Genomic DNA, 21,836 nt, shown 5'->3' on the forward strand with positions numbered 1-21,836 from the left:
CGTATAGAGAAGGAGTATAGTCTTCGAAATAGCGGTGTCTAACTATTCTTTAGCTTAATTTTATAGTCTACGCTAGGCCGTCGCGGTAGGACCTTATCTACTTCCTTACGGCTAAATAGCCTAGCCATCTCCCTAAACTCTACTAGTAACAAAGGAGTAGGTAGCTCGCTATCTATTCCGCTAGACTTTAGGTCTTAGCCTTACTCCCGCCGGCCTAGCGAGTCCTACGCTCCTCCTCTTTTTGTACTAGCTATTCGGTACTTATCTATACGGCCGTAAAGGTAGTAAGGTTATCCTCTTTTTAGCTTGTCCTATGTCCGGCCCCTCTCCGGTAGCGGCTTTCTATCTTATTCTTTACCTCCTAGATCGTAGTTTATACTAGGTAATCTATCGTCTTTACCGCGTATTAAATTCTTATTCCCCGGATATATTAGCCGATTAGGGGTGTTCCCGTCTCTATTTCTCCCGTACTTATTAACGTTATCTTATATACCTCTAGTATTCTATATAGGTTACCTACCTAAGTCCTATTTAGGGGTTACTCTATCCGTTTCGGAATCGGCTTACCTACGCCTCCTATACCCTAAACCTATGCCCCGTATAATATAGCTAGTCTAACGATCGCCTTATATATTATCCTTGCCTTATCGAATATTACTCCCTATATAGACGCCGTAATCCTCTTTATCGAGGCTTTGTTAACTTACGCTCGACTCTAGGCTTTCTTAATCTATACGTTCTAGCTTAGCTTCGGGTCGAGCTAGATCCCTAGTACTCGTAGCTCCGCTAATAGCTTAGTCTCGTAGCCTTAGATTCTTACCCCCGCCTTTATATTATAGTATGTTCTCGCTTTACTAAAGTATACAAGCTAGTACTTTTTAGGGGCGGACCGGGTACTATACTTCTTTACCTACTCCTTATATTTCTTATGCCTATCTTTAAGGAGGCGACAGTTCTCCTCTATCGAGTCTAACTAGGCTAGAATGTTTATGTCGTCTACGAATCCCGATACTAAGGTTTACGGAGAGGTGAGTAGGGGAATTAGATTAGACATAAATATTAGAAATAGGATAGGGGAGAGAGTAGATCCCTAAGGTATTCTAGCCTCTACCTTTACCGGGTCGGACGTATACCTCCCTAGGACTAGGTATGTCGTCCGTTCCTAGAGAAAGGAGTAGACGAACTTCGTTACCTACTAGGGGACCCTTTCTATTATAGGATATATATTGGCCTTTAGTATAAGACGTTATCAAAGGCCCCTACGATATCGAGGGATAGTAAGGACGCCGCTCGGTTCCGACCGTAGTACTAGAGGGTCTAAATTCGCTCCGTAATTAGCTCTATTACTATTAGTGTCGATCGCTAGCTTCTTCCCTCTATCTGTATTACTAGGAGTACGTAGTTGTTCTCGGCTAGCTACGTAAGTTTCTAGGCTACTATCTTCTCTAGAACCTTCCCTATTATATTTAGAAGTACGATTAGCCTATACGATTTGGGCTAAGTATAGTCCTCCTTCTATATCTTACGTAGTACTACTATTATAGACTCTCTATACGGCCTCGGGTAATACCCTAGCCGTAGGTACGCGGTAAATAGATTTATAAGGCTCGGCGCGATCTCTTCTCTATACTCTTTTAGTAGTATATTTAGTATCCGATCTAGGCCTAGGGCTTTTCGTCCTTTTAGCTTACTTATAACTCCTTTTACTATATTAGAGCTAACCGCCTAATCTATGTCTAGGGGTTCCGGGTATATACTCGGGTCGATATCTATTAGGTCTACCTCTACTTACGTAGAAAAGAAATAGTCGGCTAATACTTTTACCTTGCCCGGAGCGTAGTCTAGGCAATCCCTTCGCGGTCTACGATTAAAGGGAAGTAAGGGGTTCGTTACTCTTTAGGTAGTCGTACCTATTTAGCTAGTCTCTATATCTATTCCGGGTTTTCTATAACGAGCCCGATCGTTACTCTCTAGTCCTATAGCTTATCGCGTCTTATCTATGCCTTCTTCTCTTATATCGCGCGATAGTATTGCTCCTACCTCTATTAGGTATACTCCTTCGTCTACTATTGCCTTGTCCCTCTAGCCTCCTTTACCTTCGTAGAGTATTTAGGAGTCTAGAAGGCCTTCTACTACGTTAAGGGCCGGAGTAACGGCGTATATTGTTCCGCTACTTACTATATAACCGAGGTAATCTATTCCGCTACTTGATCTAGCTAAGCTATCGTCTCGAGTTCTATATACTACGGTAGGTTTACTATTAGGAAGTCTCTTATATCGTTCTAGTATACCTTCTTCTAGTTACGGCGTAGTTTACTTATTAGCTCCTCTATCGCCTTTACCCCTAGCGTCGTTTAAATAGAGATATAGTCTAAGGAGGCCTCTAGCGCGTAGTTCGGTCGGCATTAGACTAGTCTCTCTTTAAGTTCTCGTAATAGAAAGTATAGGTCGATTGTACTTATACTTATACGGGCCTTCTACGTCTCTATTCCCTTTAGTATTACTAAGTCTATTCCGGAGCGTACGGTTATATCTAGTAGCTTTCCCCCTAAAAACGCGTACGGGGGGGTGAAGTCGAATCCCTACTATAGGTAGTAGAGGTTAAAGGCGCCGAGGAGTACTTACTTCGTATCTTAGCTTTAGGTCCGCTCTAGGTAGGCGAGAGTTCCTAGTTCCCTACTCGTCCGACCCCGCGGTAGCGGGTTATATACGTTATAGATCTAGATAGAGCCTTATATCGTATCGATCTAGATTAATGTTATATCTTCTAGGTTGTCCTATTACGGTAGTATAACCTTCTACGACTTAAGGTCTATAGTCTTACTTATATATATATATATGTCCTCGGGATAACGCCTCGTTCGCCCGGGATTACGGTATAGTATCTCCGGTCATTATAAGTAGCTAGGAGTCCTACGTAGGGGTTAATCTATAGTTCCTATACCGTAATAACGTAGTACCGTAGCGGGTCTAGCTCTTATAGAAAGTAGCGCTAGACCTTATCTCTACTTTTGTTTACGTTATACTATATAATAGTAATGTCGTCGTATAGTATTATTCGTTATCCGTAAGGTCTATTTCCGTACTAGCCTACTATATCTCCTAAGCCTTTATCCCGCTATTTAGCTAGCCCTAGGGCCGCTAGGGCGCCCTAAAGATTCGTATTTAGCCTAGTTTGTTAGTAGCCCGGTTAAGGTATCGAGGCCTACCGGGAGGTAGATACGTTTAGGGTTAGATTCCCTTATTCGTCTCTTCTACCCTCTTCCTCTTACTCGGCTCGAAGCCCTTATATACGGTAGGTCCCTCCTACTATCGTTAGGGGTACCTAGCTAGTATAGAGATCCTTACTTGTCTCGCTCGTTCTTATACTACTATTCTAGCTAGGTATTAGTTTAAGTACGCTAGGTACCTTCTACCGTAGTATATATACCTACTCTCCTTTTTTAGGCATTCTCTTCCCTAGTATAGGCCTACGTAGTAAGGACACCTTAGGGTCTTCTCCCCGTAATTTAGGGCTATATAACCGTACTATTATTATAAGAAGTACTATAGTACCCTATAGCTACTCTAATAGATCTCCGTATCTATTCTCTCGTAGTTCTAGAATAGCCTATTATCTAGTATCTAGTTAGCTTGTTCCGCTGTCTCTACCTAGATAATAAGCAATAAATAGGTCTTCTCTTAGTCTACTGTCTTATATAACTATACCGCCTTTATTAGTCGTACTCCTAGAGATATATTCTAATTCTATACTTAGAGTTAGGGAAGGTCTTCGACCTTAAATGTCCTAGAGACACTATAGGCGATGACGGTATACTATTAGTAGGAGACTCGCGCCGACTTCGCGACTTTAGTAGTCTACTCCTTATAGGTCTCTAGTTTTCGTCTATTAGACTCTTATATAGTAAAGAGTCTTACTACGCCTATTGCCTCTACCTTCGCTCTAACTACCTCCTTTTAGCCGACTCTATCGACAATCTCCTTACTTATTAGGGCTACGATTTCTTGTTTCTCCGCCGGATTAGTAATATATAGACGTACTGTATTACTTACCTTCGTAGGGGGTTAATTCTTACCTACTAACGTACTTTACTACCGAGCGGGCTATACTACCGAGCGGGCCACTTTTGATAAGAACTGTACCACTTCTATAAATATAGCTATATAACTACTATTATAGCGTATATTGTCTTTAAACGAGGCTAAACTGACCTTAGCTATCTAGGCTACGAAACGCGACGCGACAATTACGAATCGACTTACTATAAAGGTATACGACGCGTCTCGAACTATACTAGGGTATCGATTAAATAGACGACCTCCTCGGGGTGACTACGAGCCTAATTCGAAGAAGCTTATAGAGCTAGAAGAGATAGTAATACTTAAGTATATACTCGAGCTAGATCTTAGAGGTTTCCCGCTATTAAAGGCTAGTATACGAGTAATAGCCGATTTATTACTATAAGAGAAGGGTCTTAAGCCCGCTAGTCTTAATTAGATAGACAGGTTTATTAGGCGGCATTATAAGCTAAAGGTTTGTATAACACGTAGATACGATCGTTAGCGAGCCCTAATAGAAGATCTAGACGTTATCGAGAAGTAGTTCTTACTTATACGTAATATAAAGGAGAAGTATAGTATCCTTAACTAGGACACCTATAACTTCGACGAGACAGGGTTTATAATAGGTATCATTACGTCTTAGAGCGTCGTTACGGGTTTAGAAAGGCGTAGTAGAAAGAGGAAGGTCGTTTAATAGGGTAATAGAGAGGGAGTAGAGAGATAGTATATTAGATAGCTCTTATACGAAGCGAGATTAGTAAGCTATATAAGTCTAACGAGGCCCTTATATAGCGGATAGTACGAAAGCGCAAGTGTATTTAGTCTAGAGGGTCTCTAACCTTCGATAAGGCGTCGTAATTAATACCTCTAGAGGATACTAGGAGGTAGGAAGTAAGTAGAGAGTCGCTAGATAGTATTCGGCTAGTACTAAGGCTACGACGCTATAAGCGATATAGCGAGTCGTAGTATAACGTACGTACCTATTAAGTAGACTCGCTAGATAGCGAAGAATCTAAAGAGGAATTGTCCTCCTAGTAACGATTCTATAGGATATTATCGTATTAAGATACCGTCGTAATTAAATCAGAAGTAGTATAGTTCTTAGTAATAGTTTGCTATCTAACTACCTAGTTTCACCCTAAAATCCTTGTCTAGTAAACCCGTTATCTAGACTAAACTTCGAGGAGGAGTACTATTTATCTACTCGATCTCGGAAATTCTTAAGCTATAGTATACTAGTATACCCTCTTAAGAACGTAACGGTACCGCTATAGCTAATACTTAGTCCGAAGATTAGTAGGAGCTATAGTATAGAAGATGTGCACACCTTAGTAAGGGACTACTAAGAAACCTTTATAGAGTTACTACTAAGAAAGATTCCATCCCTATTCCTTCTAAACACCCAAGTTATAAGGTATACTCCCTTGCTAATATAAGGAAGTTTAAGGGACCTACTATAGAGAGAAAAGGAGAAAGGCTAGCCCTTGTCTCTATTAATATCTATAGGCCTTTTTAGGGCGTAGTCTCTAGGCTAGGATACAAATATTAGCTTAAGATTATAGACAACTTCTCTAGGAAGAAGTGGGTAATCCCTTTAAAGGCTAGTAGCGACGCTCCTATAGCCCTACGGGATTAGAAGGTCTAGGTAGAATGGTAGTTAAGGTACTTTCTGTCTACGATCTATAGTGATAGTATAAAGGAAATTCTCGCCTTACTAAAAGAGTAGAAGAAGGAGTTTAGCACTTAGATAGACATAACTAATGCCTACAACTCTCTTTCAAATAGACCTATAGAAAGGTCAATTTAAGCCTCTAAGAATATAGTCCGGGCTATACTTAAAGACTCTAGTATACTAGTTAAGTTCTAGCTAGAAGCTTTATAAGTACAGACTATGATTAGAAACAGACTACCTGATAGTCCGATCATTAATAGTATTGCTCTTTTACTAGAAGAAGCCTTTACTAGCTAAGTACCGTTAGTCGACTATTTCCGCGTCTAGGGATATAAAGCTATAGTCTATATAGACCTAAGAGCCTAACCTTAAGGCTTAAGGAGAGACAAGTTAATAAACCGAGGAAAAGAAGCCGTGTTTATAGGCTACTTAGAAAACACTACAAAATAATAGCTATTCTAGGATCCCGACATAAAAGCTATAAAAGCGTATAGTTACGTCGACTAGTTTAAGAATCAGAAGGGGGGAGATATAGATCTTAGTATCACCTTTACTAACTAGCCGAGTCGAGCGATATAGCGTGATTCTATTAGGAGGAAGCCCTTTAGGGCGAAATTTTCCGATAGGGGATTATTAGAGACACCGTTATAAAGGCTAGGAGAAAGTATTAAGGCGGTTTAAAACTATCGAAGGCCGATAACGGTAGATCTGTATAGAACCTACCTAAGTCATTAATACTATAGTAACCGCTATTTATATAACTTCCCCCTCCCCTAAAGGACATTAGGGAATACTAGAAGTTTAGAGATTAGGGTACTCTAATAAAAGAAAAAGAAGATGTTGTTTAGTTCGACCTATCCGAACACCTAGCGCTACCTTAGGTTATAGGTAACAAGAGGTTAAGGGGGGACGGAGATAATAACTCTAAAGAGTATAAGGCTAAACACTATAAGGCTCTTATCGCCTAGATGTTCTATCTAGACCCTATAATAAGCTAGGTAGAGGAGATTCTAAACAACGTAGAAGAAAATATATTTACTACTATTAGGTAGGCTATAGCCTATTTATAGCGGTTTATAGTCGTGTTAATATAAAGTAGCTAGGTACGTAGGAAAGAGGAGCGCGAGGTACGCCGAGGCTATATATAAGCCGAGGTACTACGCTAGTACGCGCGGTTACGTAACCTACGTACTAGCTAGACATTCGCTAGGCCTAGGGCCGTGACACTATTAGTAGGAAGTACTAATCCTAAAGTCCTATAAGGTAGCCGTAGGAGACCCCGAATAGGGATATATATAGAGAGAGGTAATCGAGAACGAACTTATTACCTTAGTAAGTAATAACACCTAGGAAGTAGTTATACCGCTAAAGGGTACGAATCTAATTACTTCTAGGTAGGTCTTTAATGTAAAAAGAATAATTAGTAGAGCTATTAAGAAGTTCAAGGCAAGACTAGTTATAAGAGGGTTTTTATAGAAATATAGGGTTGACTTCGAAGAGACCTTTATACCTACTATTAGATATAATACTCTCCGAATATTCTTAGTAGTAGTGTATAAGAGAGATCTCGAGATATACCTAGTAGATATAAATAATACTTTTGCCTAAAGTAGCCTTCTTAAAGACATCTATATAATCCCACCCCTAGGAGTTAAAGCACCTCTTAACATAGTGTTCAAGGTCCTACGAAGCCTTTATAGGCTTAAGTAAGTAGCTAGAGACTAGAACAAGCTCTGTATTACAAAGCTAGAGAAGATTAGATTTTGTTATAGTCTTCCTATAGAGTATATAGAAGGTAGGGACAGAAGAGCCTCAGAGTGCTCAGAAGTCGTCAAGAAGTAAAAGTCTAGCTTAGTGCGTAAGCGCTAAGAATCATATACCCCGTAACATTTACTACGGGACCTAGCCCTCCAAATTTACTACTCGACTAAACCTTAACAGATTTACTTCGGTTCGTAACTATATGACTTACGGTACTCCCGCGAGCACCCGCGACTACGCTAGACCCTAGAAGAAGCTCGTGGAAGACTCGGAACGTAGGGCAGGTTAGAATAAGGTTTTGAGCAAAGCTACTAAGCGCGGCTTCGTACGGATTAGCCTTATTAATGCGGGGACACGTACTCGCGAGGGTCGCGTATAGATATCTAGCCTTCCCTAGGCCTCTCTTGCTTTCTTCGTCTTTCGTTTTGTGTAGCAATCATGCTATACCCTTTGTATCTATACTTCGTAACTACATTCTCGCTTTTATTCTTATATCTTATAGGCTAGGCTCTCGCCCCTAATAGATTTACCTAGTCCTAGGTAGATCTATACCTACTTATCTATACGGATAAAGACCTTATAGTCCTTACCTATATAGATAATATACCTATTGTAGCTCCGAAGCTATTAGATGTTTAGTAGTTTAAGGCTAAGCTTAGAAAAGTGTTTAAGATTAAAGATCTTAGTAAACCTACGAAGATCCTTAGAATAAGGATTATAAGAGATAGGTCCTAAGGCACTTTGAAGCTTAATTAAGGACACTATGTCTACGCTAACTTAGCTAAGATAAACATAGCTAGGGAGAAGGCTACGCTAACCTACTTACCTATCGAGAGCTACGAGCATTTAGTACCTACGGCTCCTATAGATAAGAGGTATAACAAACAGGATTACTAGAGCTATAATAGTACCTAGATATAGCTAATAACAATAACAAGGCTAGACTTAGTATTCCCCCTTAGAAGAATTAGCTTATATATTGCTAATCCCTCGTAGTAGTATATAAAGGCTTTAAAGAAGCTCTCCCGATACCTACGGTCGTACCTAGACCTAGGTCTTATATATAGAAAGGGAGGGGGTAATCTCTAGGGATACTCGGACTCTAACTACGCTATAGACAAAGTGGATAGAGTCTTAATTCTAGGATACGTATAGTTCCTTTATAGATTACCTATGTCCTAGATAAGTAGGAAGTAGAAGTCTATTACAACATTAATAATAAAAGCTAAGTTTATAGCTATAAACGTAGCCGTAAAGTAGTCACAATTTCTTGCTACTGTCCTTAGGGAAATAGGGTGCCTAGAACTAGTAGGAAAGAGCTCTTTCTAGCCGAGTATAAGGGTAAGCAAGGGCACTATTAACGAGCTAAGGCTAGTCAAGCTTATAGGTAACAACTAAGCCGCTTTAATACTTATTAAAGATGCCTATATATATAAAAGGTCAAAGCATATTAATGTTATATATAACTATATTAGACATCTCTAGTAGTAGAAGAAGATTATAGTAGACTACTACTATATAAAGGACATAGCTACTAATAGGTTTATAAAGCCCCTTAATAGCTAGTAGTTCTAAAACTTTATAAGGTAGCTCTAGCTTACGTAAAGGGACTATAGGAGACTATATAGCCTAAGTAGGAGTATTAAGAACATATAAGCCGTAGGTCAAGTATATAGGTATAGGTGTGTTATATGACTAGATCACGTGACTAGGATTTACTAGTCTATAGGCTAGTAAACATCCGGACACCTAGTATCTATCTATACTAATACTAGCGATACTATATATAGATATACGCTATCCTATTAGGTCCTTCTTCGTCTTTCGTATAATCCGCCCTCTTCTACTACTACGTAACTCGTACCTATTTAATAGTTACTAGTATCGATTAAGAGTCGAATTCTTTTATAGTTTGTAGTGTCTTCGACTCCTAAGGGGTAGAGTCCGGAGCTAGAGGGGTTAGCGTACGTAGCTTAATATTAAGCTTATCTATCACTACCTATATATTAAATAGAACTAAACTAGCGCCTCTAAAGCTCGATAGGATATTCTCCTGTCTAAATATAGCGTTATAGGCTACCTAGAAGGCGCGTAGGAACTCTACTTTATCGATATAAGTAATGCGCTAGCGTACTAAGCCCGAGAGCTTAGTACCGTATACCTTCTTTAAAGGCAAATAGCAACCTATATCTAATAGCTAGAGTAAGTACGAGGCGTACGATAGTATATATAGGGCTAAGATCTTGTATTCCTTATATAGATTCTAGAATACCTTCGAGTTATAGCTCTCGTAGCTATTAATAATAAGTAGTCTCTATGCCCTAGTCGTACGAGCTATAGTATACTTCTAGAAATGCTCTAGCTACCGTATACTAAACTTATTGTTAGTCTAGCCGTTCTCTGTTAGCCCGATTGTCTAGTCTAGACCTAAGTTACTGTCTTAGTACTAGGTACTAATATACTGTTTACCTATAAGGATAACGTAGGGTAGGAGCGCTATTCCGTTTATATAGATAGTCTTAATTACTATTACCTATTCTCTATTACCCTATTAAACGACCTTCCTCTTTCTACTACGCCTTTCTAAACCCGTAACGACGCTCTAAGACGTAATAATACCTATTATAAACCCTGTCTCGTCGAAGTTGTAGGTGTCCTAGTCAAGGATACTATACTTCTCCTTTATATTACGTATAAGTAAGAACTACCTCTCGATAACGTCTAGATCTTCTATTAGGGCTCGCTAACGATCGTATCTACGTATTATACGAACCTTTAGCTTACGATACCGCCTAATAAACCTGTCTGTCTAATTGAGACTAGCGGGCTTAAGACCCTTCTCTTATAGTAATAAATCGGCTATTACTCGTATACTAGCCTTTAATAGATAGATAGATTTGTCATTCCCCTGTTCTAGGACCCTATCCGGCCTATATAGGTATATATCTATTGTTATATACAAAGGGAAACCCGAATAGGTGAAAACCCTTCCCGCCCCCGACTACTCCTTGTCTAGTTTAGCTTTCCCTCTAAACGTACGTAGTCCATGTCACTACCCCGTTAGCCCCCGCTCCTAGCCGGTCTCGTCGCGCTACGTCGTGTCCTCTCTTCCTATACTGTTCCTACTAGGCGGTACTGTTCTAGCTAGCCCTTCTCTAGTATCTAGTTCGTAATACGCCGTAGGTCCTTAGCGTTATTAAGAAGTGCCCTAATCGTCCGGTTCCTCGCCTTTGCCATCTACTCCCCCCTTCCTAGCGACCACCTCGGATAGACGAGGAGTACGTGCCGTACGTTCTAGGAGCGATAGCCGTAGGGGTAGCTAGTATTCGTATATCCTAGAACCTTCCTCTATAATAGGTACCCCTAGAGGCCGATGTGTTCGCTTCGTAGTTGGGTTGCTATGCTACTCTATACCCTCGTAAGGCGGTAGTAGATAAGCTTCGGGGGGTACTTGACCGCGGATTTTGTAGCTAACTATTCCTAAGGTTATCCCGCTAGCTAAGGGCGTCTACTATACCCTACAACCTAGTTGTTCTACCTCTCTTTCTATAGTTGCTCTATAAACGATTTCTTACCTTCCTATTATATTGCTAGCTGTTCGTCCCTTACCCGGTAGTTCGGCTCGTTTCCGGGTCGAATACCCCTATACGCTAGTACTAATTCGCGGGCCCTTACGACTATACTAGCGATGACCTTCTATACTAGGTACTATGCCGACTTGCCTAAGTAGGAGGTCCGTAGTCCCTAGATATATAGGTCGATCGGCGGTATAGCGGTCTCGTACTTAAGTATCCTCGTTAGTATCGACTTATATACCCCGGTAACCTTCCTTAGGCATTGGTTTTAGATCTTCGCTAGCGGCGCGACGAGTCCCTTCGATAGGCAGGCCCTCTCGCCTAAGGACTACACTTAGCTGCTATAGGTAAGGACTAGCCGTATAATAGCCGTATATAGAAGTCGTAACTACCGGAAGTCCGCCCCCTATATAGACGTAGTAAGCCTCTAGTATAATGCTATTTTCTGTTTAGCTTTCCGTAATATTGCCTATACGTACTTCCTCTACCGTAGCGCCGGGTCTACCTATAGTCTAAGGATCCTAAGCTAATTTGCCGGGTTAGTCGTATGCCCCTATATCTAAATAGAAGCTTACATATTATAGAACCGTGGCCGGCGCGTAAAGTGTATTAGATTGTACTTTTCTAGGGCAAACCGAGCCCCGTGCCTCCTAGCCTAGTCCTCGTAGATCTTGTGCTTCTCTTCTAGTAGCCTATAGTTCTCCTTAGTCGAGGAAGACCACGCTAGGATGTTTATGTCGTCTACGAAGCCGCTCGTAGCGGTGTTCTAGGATTCTAGGGCTGGGAGTAGCGTCGCTATAAAGAAGAGGAACAGAATAGGTACTAGCGTTAAGCCTTACGGGATTCTAGTATAGACTACTTGAAATAGGCTTCTATACTAGCCGACTAGGATCGACGTACTACGGTTTTAGAGGTAGGACCGTACGAAGTTAACAAGCCACTTAGGGAGTCCTTTCGACCTTAGGATATAGAGTAGCCGCGGGTATAACACGTAGTTGAAGGCTCCCGATATGTCTAGGCTAAGTAAGGAAGCCACCTTGTCCCTATTCTTATACTAGATAGCCTTTACCTAAGAGGTGATAAGTTCTATCGCGGATAGCGTCGATCGCTATAGGCGCGCACCTATCTAGGTGTCCGGGAGTAGGGAGTATTCCTCTACCGCCTCGGAGAGTCTCGTTATAACCAGCTTCTTAAGCGCCTTCCTAAGAGTGTTAAGGAGCGTAATTAGGCGGTACGACTTTACCTACGTATAGTCTTCCTTCTACGGCTTACGTAGGACCACTATCGTCGATTGTTTAAAAGCTATCGGGTGGTACCCGGTCTATAGGTAGGCGTTAAAGATCGCTACAACTACTAGGGCTAGTTGATCTCTATACTAGCTACTCGTCTATACCCGGCGGGCTCTCCTTGCTTCTCTTACTACCGTAGTGCACTCCGGCGTCTAGTATAGTTTAGACTATGTCGTTAGTTAGGCAAGCGGAACGTAAAGTAAGGTCGCTTTTCTTATTTCGTCTATTAACCCCTAGACTGCTTCGTCTATCTCGTCTTTACTATTATATTGCTGCTACGCGATCTAGACTAGCCTCTTAGAGTCATCGAGGTACGCCTAGATATTGGCCTAGTAGGCCTTTCCCTAGTTTAGCTTAGGGGTTCCCGCTAGTATACGTTATATCTATATCGTAATAGAGGTCCTAACTAGTATATAGTCTGACGACGCCTCGAGTTTATGTTCGATCCTATAGTAGGTTACCGTATAGTAGTAGCTATCTAAGATCTAGGAGAGGTCGATCGTGCCTTAGAGTCCCCCTCTCTTCTAGGTGCCTAGGTCCTTCGGGGTATTAAGGGCAATTACGTTGCTCGCTATTAAGTCGAGTACTTCGTCGGCTATAGGGTGCGGCTATATAAGGCTTTCCTAGGAAGGGTAGTATATATTGAAGTCTCCTACTACGATATGGCACCCTTGTCTCTTAAGCGCACTGTCTAGTTGTCTATAGACCCCTAGGTCGCGGCTAGACCTCGAGGCTAGCGGTTGTATATATAGGTTATATATCTAGGTGCTACCTACGTAGAGGGAGGTAATATCGCCCCCGCCTTCTTCGTCTACGTAGTATACTACCTCCTAGTCGGATTCTAGTATGTCCTTACTAACATAGAAGTACGTACGGGGTCTACCGTCGCCTCGTAGGCATGTCGTATAGCCTAGTGACTTATAGGTCGTTAGTCTCTTATAGTGCCTATAGCTCCTAGATTATAAGGACGTAGTAGACGCGCGGGTCCGCCTCGTATAGGAAATGGTTCTAGACTATATCCTTGCTATAGTTAACGTTATACTAGATAATGCTAAGCGTGTCGAGGCTAGTTATCGGTATCGACAATCATTTCCTCTATATCGTCCTATGTCCTACTACCCTATACGTCCTAGTCTACGCCTATCGGCTATATACTAAAGGGGAGGCGGGCCTAGTTAGATTCCCTCGCCGTAGCTAGTAGAGCACGTGGCCTCCCGTACGCCCTAGGTTACGTATCCTTTATATCGTTCTCGGCCCTAGGGCGCTTATACCCGACCGCCGCTAGTTAGTTCCGGTATAGGCTAGCCTTACGGTCGCCGTAGAATCTTAGGGCGACGGTTCTGTTTGTGATTGCCTTGTTTTTTGCTAGTTTCCGCTATAGGCATTCCGTACTATACGATAGGTAGTGCCCCGGACAGTTCGCGTACCGTCTCGTAGTCGGTATATAGTCCCTAGATATATAGTCTCCTATATAGTTCGAGCAGGCCTACTTGTTTATACACGTATAGGTTTAGTGTCTATACTATTAGCATTTGAAGTATTAGAGGACACGAAAGGATAAGGAGTGCTTTTCTACTGTCTTAAGGCTATATTACTAGACCAGGCCTTGTTCTATCGCTAGATCCGCCGCTTTCGCGTCTTATAGCTATACTATTAGCGCCGAGGCCTTCTTGCCTTCTAGCCATTTCCTATAGAGCCAAGTCGCCTTCTAGATTAGAGAGTTAAGAGTGACCGGGTTGTCCTCTTAGAGAGCGCGTAGGTGACCCTAGTTAGTTAGGTCAAACTCCTTAGGTATATCGTAGACTAGGATCGTAAATTGTTTCGTTAAGACCTTCGCTAATGCCGTAACCTTAGATGCCTACTATAGCTATGCCTCTAGGTGCCTCCTAGCAGTAGTAGAGCTAGTATAGATCTATAGAGTACCGTTAGACTATTAGTTTACTACGACCACCCCTAGTTAGTTGATTCGTTAGGGGAGCTCCTTGTTCGATAGCTTCGTAACTTCGGCCTAGTCTTCCTTTACTATAATACGGATCGTAACTGTATCGTACGTTAGGCGGGGGCCTAGTATCGATACCGCGACCGATACCTAGCTATAGGGGTGTTAATTCCGGGTGGCCTTACTAATCGCCTAGGACGTCGTCCTTATTTCTTATTACCCTCGGTAATACGATAGTACAAGCGCCGTACGTAGCTAAGTGATCATTACCTATAGAGACCGGTAAGGGAGCTGATCGTTAGTTTCTATACTTTTTACGTCCTCTATAAGTTGCTACTAGTTGTCTTAGGGGGGCTTCGCCTATAGGGCCGTAGGCGCCGTTAGTGCCGTAGCCTAGGCTACTATTGCCTAGGAGTTGCCTAATGTAGCTAGGCACCTCCGCGGCGTTTAGAGCTGAAGAAATAGGGTGAAGAGAGCTTCAAGCTATCCAGATTAAATAAGGTAGAACTCCCTTAGTCCTAGGGGTAGTGGCCTGCTTTATATATCGTTAGAATAGCCTTGATAAGAGCTTTCGAATGTGTCTTGTTTTGGCGTAGAGATCGATGAGCCGACGATCTATAGTCTGTCTCCCTTCCCTAGATATATATCACTAGCCTTTAATAGCGGGAAACCTCTAAGATCTAGCTCGAGTATATACTTAAGTATTACCCTCTCTTCTAGCTCTATAAGCTTCTTCGAATTAGGCTCGTAGTCACCCTAAGGAGGTCTCTATTTAATTAATACCCTAGTATAGTTCGAGACGCGTCGTATACCTTTATAGTAAGTCGATTCGTAATTGTCGCGTCGCGTTTCGTAGCCTAGATAGCTAAGGTCAGTTTAGCCTCGTTTGAAGACAATATACGCTGTAATGGTGGTTGTATAGCTGTATCTGTGGAAGTGGTATAGTTCTTATCAAAAGTGGCCCGCTCGGTAGTGAAGTACGTTACTATAACTCTTACGATATTATATTAAGTACTATATCAAAAGCTATATTATGGCAGTTATGCTCGGCTACGGTTAGTAGATCGCAACACTCCATTAGCCGGTTATAGACTGTTTATACTGAGCCCGGACCCCGCTAAGATCGCTTCCTCGCTTTCGGCAGCGGAAGTGGCAGCTGAATGACGTGCCGATGGCCGACGCGCTTGCGCCGTTTGGTGTGGAAACAGTTGGCCTTTGACATTTGAGACCAACTTGCTACAAACAACACACACACACTACACGACCGCACCAGACCCCTTCACTGACGGTCATGGACATGGACACACCGACATACGACAGGATACGATAAGCACCAAGATGCGCCTTGCATACTACGCCGGCGCCTCCACGGCAGCCGCAGCAGCATGTCTGCTCAAGGCATTCCACCAGCGGCCCAACTTCTACAGCGCGACCGTCTACCTCTCCCAGTCGAACGCATGTCTCCTCATCCTGACGAATCTCCTCCTGGTCTTGGCGTGCAGCTTCATGTTCGCGCTGCAGCGACTACTCTATGGCCCATTACGACCCATTGAGATCGAGCAGTTGTCGGAGAAGGCATGGTACGCGGTACTGGACACCCTGTTGGCAATGCCGAGCTTCAGAGAAGATGTGGGAGGTTGGCTACTGACCATGTTTGTGCTGCTCTTGGCTGGGAAGGTGTGGGGCTGGATTGCAGAAGGACGGGTTGATATCTTCGAGCAACAGCCGCCTGCAAACCCGACTTTGTTCCATGTGCGGTTGGCGATGAGCTTGCTGGTGAGCTTCATCTTCGATGTGCTCATGTTGTGGTACTGCCTGGAGACCATCATAGCCAATCCCAAGCCAGGCATGATGGTCATCTTCACCTTCGAATTTGCGATTCTGGGCATATTTTCCTTGTTCACAGGACTGAGATACCTCTTGGCCTGCTATGAGGCCAAGGAAGTCAAGAAGCAGACGATGCTGGCTATTGAGACGCGCAAGGTCGAGATCCGGGAAGAAAGAGTAGCGGCACATGCAGCAGCAGTGGCAGCGGCAGCCCAGAACACAGCAGAGGATGGAACACCAGCGACCGTGCCCCCAATGGACGACTCACCCATCGACGTGGATGAGAATGAGGTGGATGTGCCAGGCTGGGAAGAGAAGAGACGATATCTGTTTGTGCTTGAAGTGGTGACAGACTTCATGAAGCTCATGATATACATCGTCTTCTTCACTGTTAGCATCACTTTCAACGGCCTGCCCATGCACATCATGCGCGACGTCTATATGACCTTCGCGTCGTTCAGCAAGCGAGTCTCCGACTATGTGGCATACCGAAAGGCAACCAGCGACATGAACACGAGATATCCGGACGCAACCACCGAAGAGATCCGAGGCGACCCCTGCATCGTGTGCAGAGACACGATGGTGTCTTGGGAACAACCGCCTGCCGCTGCAAACGCGCAGCCTGCGGGTGATCAGCCTGTCGCAGCGCCAGCGCCAGCTAGGCGAAGAGATGAGGGACTGAGGGCGAAGAAGCTACCTTGTGGACATATCCTACATCTACGATGTCTGAAGAGCTGGCTAGAGAGACAGCAAGTATGCCCTACTTGTCGCAGGCCTGTCGTCACCGCGACCGCACCGAATGCGCCTGCTGCCCCGGGCAATCCACCTGCACCCGGACAGCCCGGACAACAACAAGCACCAAGACCTCGTGCTAGAATCTTCAATCTTGGCCCGCTCAGAATTGGGCTGCTGAATGCACCGCAAGGCCAGATCCAGGACTTTATCAATCGCTTCCAGAACCCAGATGCGGCCAATCAGAATGCCGCAGGCGCAAATCAACAAGGACCGAATCATCTTGGTCTCCAGGTGCCATACGCCAATGGTCAAGCACAAATCCCCACAGGTACGCGAAGAACAGGACGCCGGTCGCAGGTGCCGATAGACGTGGGGATCATGCAGATGGAGCAGCGGATCATGCAGGAAGCACACAATCTTAACATCGAGCAGCAACAGCTCGCGACACTGCGGATGATGGAAGGAGAAATGGCTCGTCTCAGGGCACAGCACACTCCTACGCAGCAACCTGTTGGCGCGGGCGGTGCCGCAAGACAGGCCGCTATTGTGCAACAGATGGGGCGATTTCCGATGCCAGGCTTCATGCCGACGCAGCAACCTTTCATGCCACCCACACAACCGGAGGCGCTTCAGGGTAGTCCTGCACAACAGATGGGTCCGGGACATGAGAACCTACCACAGGGACTTATACTACCTGAAGGCTGGACCCTGATGCCTTTGCATCGAGTCGATCAGGAACATCATGCAGCACCACTTCAGGCTACGACACGGAACCTTGACAACCCAACGGCAGACGATGGGTCGACTTCTGCTAGACCAATTTCCGGTGATGACGACACAGCTACCTCCGCCGCGACAGAGACACCATCATCTGCCACGCAGCAGCAGCAGCAGCCACAGCCGCCGCAACAAGTAGCGCAGAGTGCTGGACCTGTTGATGACACTGGCTCTCCACTGTTTGTACCGACAGCACCGAGAACTTCAGACACCACCAGCACTGAAGCAACGACAGCATCTTCAGATCAAACGCAATTCCAGCCAGCGCCGCAGATGATGACTCCGCAGACGCCCGCTGCGTCGTCATCATCGACACAAGACCCAACTCAGACCCCGTGGAGCGGCAGTAATTGGGGATTTGACCAACAACCCAGCCAAGCATCTACTGCCGAACCATCTTCAACTCCGGATAGCCAGGTAGCTGAACAGCCTTCTGGGCAGGAAGGGTATAGTGGCAAAGGTAAAGCCAGAGCAGTCGAAATGGAGGAGGTACCTGATCCGGAGGCAGGCAACTAGATGCGATCATGCTTAGCATGATATTGTATAGTCACGATCAGCGAAGAAGAGTACGAGACAGCATTAGAGGCGTTGGGCCGATGGAGATACCACTTCTTACGTATGAGTGATGGTTCTGAAATTTCGATTCAGAACCGTGTCCATTGTTTCAATCATGACCCATGGTGTATCTGTTGGTGCGTGATGTTACGGACGCATGCGCTGTATGGTAGGTGGATCCGTCCTTGCAACTCCCGTGCAGCATCATAACAGGCAAACCATTGTCATTGTCCCACTGTGTAAGGCAGACTAATCTGCGGGTATGTAGCATAAGCTTCATCTGGAGTCAGACTCGTGTATGTACCCTTCAACGTGTTGTTTGGCATACGTGGTGTACGGATTGACGTTGTGCTATCTCCAGATCGACGAAGTACACGATCACGAATCGAAACTGCGGCTTTCCTCGGCTACACAGACATTAGAAGCACTCCCAGACACTCTCAACATTAAAAAGAGAGTCCAAATACCATAACGTGAGATTTGTAGACTTTCTGCCTTTCTTCCGAGCATGTTGTCGTCGTCCCATGACTTTAGCTAGCACACTACCTCAAGACTAGATGCCTCAGGCCAAAGAATGGGATGGCGTATGCGTTGGGTTACTTGATCGTGCCATTGCTTCCAGCGACAATGCTACATGCGCTCAGTTTACAGCCTGGAGCCTTGTACCTCCACGTCATCCATCCGGGTTCCTCTCATGCATGGACCAGCGGGAACAGAAGCACGCACGATGTCACACTCAATTGAGGTAAGAATGCGAACGATGAAGCGCTGTCTTTTGACATCCAATGCTAGTCTTATATCGTCATTGCATACATCATTTTTGACCCAATCTTGTTACACCTTTCCAACATTACTGGCCCTGCGCCTTGTAAGACGCACCGGGGTACTGACCAAACAACTCATTCCTGAAGGCACCAAGCTGCGGGCATCCAAGAGCGCTGATCTGTGGTCCAAGGTTCTTTGTCAAGAAACTTGGAATCTGGCCGATGGGCTGGAGAAGTGGTGTCGCTGGATCGGCGAGACCGGCTTGGGAGGCTTGAAGGAGGAAGCAGGAGAGGTTGTTGCTGTAGGAACGTCAGTGTTATGAACTGGAATTGGGACAGTGATAGGATGAACATACCCTTCAAACAGAGAAGCACCGTTGAAGACGCCGCCGGTAAGATCACCAGTATCAACACCGACGAAGCTGTTGGCCGTGCCGGTGTTGCCACCAAAGCGGATGATGCCTGGGTACATGCCGTCATTGACGACGGTGTCGACGTTGGTGTCGACGGTGTTCATGGGCTGGGATGTTGGGCGCTTGTACCAGTTCAAAGGAATGCGCTCTTGACCTGGCGTGTGCACGAAGTTTCCTGGCTCGCCAGTGACGGAGAAGAAGGATTTGAGAGTCTCGCCGTCGAGGACACCGCCCATCTTCGCTTCGGATCGGTTGCTCATGAAGTGGACGACGAAGTTGTGGGCGTCTGGGGCGACGAGACCGGAGAAGGGGGCGGAGAAGTAGTATCTACAAGAGTGATGTTAGTGGAAAGGCGGATTTCTGTCATAGATGGGCCCGACGTACGGGTTGTTGAGGATCGAGTATTCCGCAGTGTAGTAGGCCTGTGCAGCAGCCTTGTCGTGCGTGAGTCCGTCGTCTCCCAGCAAGCTGTACAGGTGCTCCCATTTGTGCATCTCGAAGAAACCGACGAAGCCGTCGTGCATGTACGCATCACCCTTGAGATAATGTCAGCCAGGTTTATGCAGTCTTGATAGGAGACCTTTAGCCTACCCTGACGATCGAAGCATCGCCTTCATAACGGTTGTGTGTGCCTAAGATACCAGTGGGCTTGCCCAGCAGACCAAGTGCGCCGTTGTAGCCGCCACCGATGGACCATGTGCCGGTGACTGGGTCTCCAGAGATGCCGACACTGAGCAAGAAATATTGTCAGCGATCGAGTTCAATCCGCACTGTGCGTTGCGAGACTCACGAGATGACGGCCAAAATCAATGAAAGATCTGTGGACATGCTGTATGCAGCTCCAAGTCCGTCGATGGCTAGGACTATAGTTAGCATGGAATCCTCACCGGAGTTGGTACTTCAACTTACTCTGCTGGATCGAAGCAATTCCATTTCGTGGAAGGAAGGCGTGGTCTATGAGAAACGAATCGTCAGCATACACCAAATCCACAACAATCGCTGTAGTGATAGAGTCGACTTACTGGCTGCAGCATTCAGACCAGGACATTGTCCTCTCAGGTCGGATGGGCCCTATGTCTCAGTCAGCAATGGCATGCAAGTGCATCGCCTAGTACGACTTACTGGAGACTTGAACTCGTGGCCACTGCCAGGTCGGACATCAACGAACTGATCCTGGGCATCGAACACTGTGCATTTGCCGTGCGAACCACAGTTGTCACGATTAGTTGTGAACTTCGGCGGTGGGACAGTCGGGTAGATGATCTGGCGCTTTTGCACCTCCTCAAGGACAGCAGGGTATGCTGCAACGAGCGGCAGAACCGATGCAAGGAATTGGAGAGTGTTCTTCATTGTAGATTGTCTTGCTGTAGAAGTGTACTAAGGAGAAGAAGACACAATGCTGGCTTGGACGATCGCCTGTATATAACAAGGCATGATGACTTCCCCTCACGGTTTGGCACCGTTCTGGTACTTGCCACTGTTGTATTTCGAATTCCCGTTGGCGTTCTCCTCTTTGGACTTTGCCGGTCGGTCATATACAGCGTAGATGCAACCGTGTACCTCTGTGCGGGCGCACATGAGCAAGACTGAAAGTAAGCTTGTAATGTGAGATTTTCATTGGCTGTACCATAGCGATTTGCAATCGATCGTCTATGGGCATGCCCAAAGAGGCAGGCAAGTCGAAGCTAGACTAGGCCAAGAGGGGACGGCTGTTTATCCTTTGTGCTACACAACGCCTTCGTCGGTGGCTTTGTTAGCACAGTATGTCCTAGTCGTCAGACGCACTTAGCACCAACGCTCAAATTGGATCGACACGGCTATGTTCTACTATCCTTCAACATTGTGGCCTTTACGCGTCTTCACAACAATACTACGTCCGTTAATTAACACTACGTCCTTAGATACGTCCTTGAAATAACAACTCATCTTTCAAACAACGACCCCTCTTATACGGCGCTTCAGGTCGCTAGAGCTCCCTTCTACGAGAGGAACTATTCTTTGCGATTACTTTAAACGACGTGCTTGCCTCGCGCGCTTGGGTATCATACTTGTCCCTACGCCTCGTCCTCGCAAGGGTTCGCTAAGGCTTATACATTGCTCGTTCCCTCCGTGCTCCGAGGTTACCTACTGCCCTCGTCGTAAGCTTCTCGGCTCGCTTGCCTTGAGTTTAGTTCAGATCAAAGACAGCTTATTCAACCCCGCAAAAGGGACGGGACAACTTCGAATTTTAAAACGACTAAACTCGAGATCGTAAAAAAGCGCCCTACCTAGCGCGTACGCTATATATATAAAAAGCTATTCGTTATACTCGTCTCGGCGAGTCCGTCTTAACGATATAGCTATAGTAGTATATAAGTATAACGTACTTTACTACCGAGCGGGCTATACTACCGAGCGGGCTACTTTTACTAAGAACTATACTACTTCCACTTTAATTACGACGGTATCTTAACACGACGACATCCTA

At 45.0% G+C, this 21,836-nt stretch overlaps 2 protein-coding genes across 2 annotated transcripts; one reads left to right on the forward strand and one right to left on the reverse strand.

Annotated features, from left to right (window-relative positions):
• Positions 1 to 15,636: 15,636 nt before the first annotated feature.
• CLAFUR5_12920 (ERAD-associated E3 ubiquitin-protein ligase HRD1A) lies at positions 15,637 to 18,153 on the forward strand (the record flags this gene model as incomplete). The annotated part of the gene is made up of 1 exon (XM_047912068.1): positions 15,637 to 18,153. The coding sequence occupies one exon, from the start codon at positions 15,637 to 15,639 to the stop codon at positions 18,151 to 18,153; it is 2,517 nt and encodes an 838-aa protein (XP_047768150.1).
• Positions 18,154 to 19,042: 889 nt separating this feature from the next.
• CLAFUR5_12921 (Dothistromin biosynthesis peroxidase dotB) lies at positions 19,043 to 20,719 on the reverse strand (the record flags this gene model as incomplete). Its single annotated transcript, XM_047912069.1, has 8 exons — positions 19,043 to 19,256; positions 19,313 to 19,696; positions 19,754 to 19,905; positions 19,961 to 20,099; positions 20,160 to 20,226; positions 20,279 to 20,323; positions 20,392 to 20,440; positions 20,492 to 20,719. The coding sequence occupies 8 exons, from the start codon at positions 20,717 to 20,719 to the stop codon at positions 19,043 to 19,045; spliced, it is 1,278 nt and encodes a 425-aa protein (XP_047767771.1).
• Between the last annotated feature and the right edge of the window lie 1,117 nt (positions 20,720 to 21,836).

The sequence above is a fragment of the Fulvia fulva genome, chromosome 11, assembly GCF_020509005.1.
Source record: "Fulvia fulva chromosome 11, complete sequence".
Lineage (NCBI taxonomy): Eukaryota > Fungi > Ascomycota > Dothideomycetes > Mycosphaerellales > Mycosphaerellaceae > Fulvia > Fulvia fulva.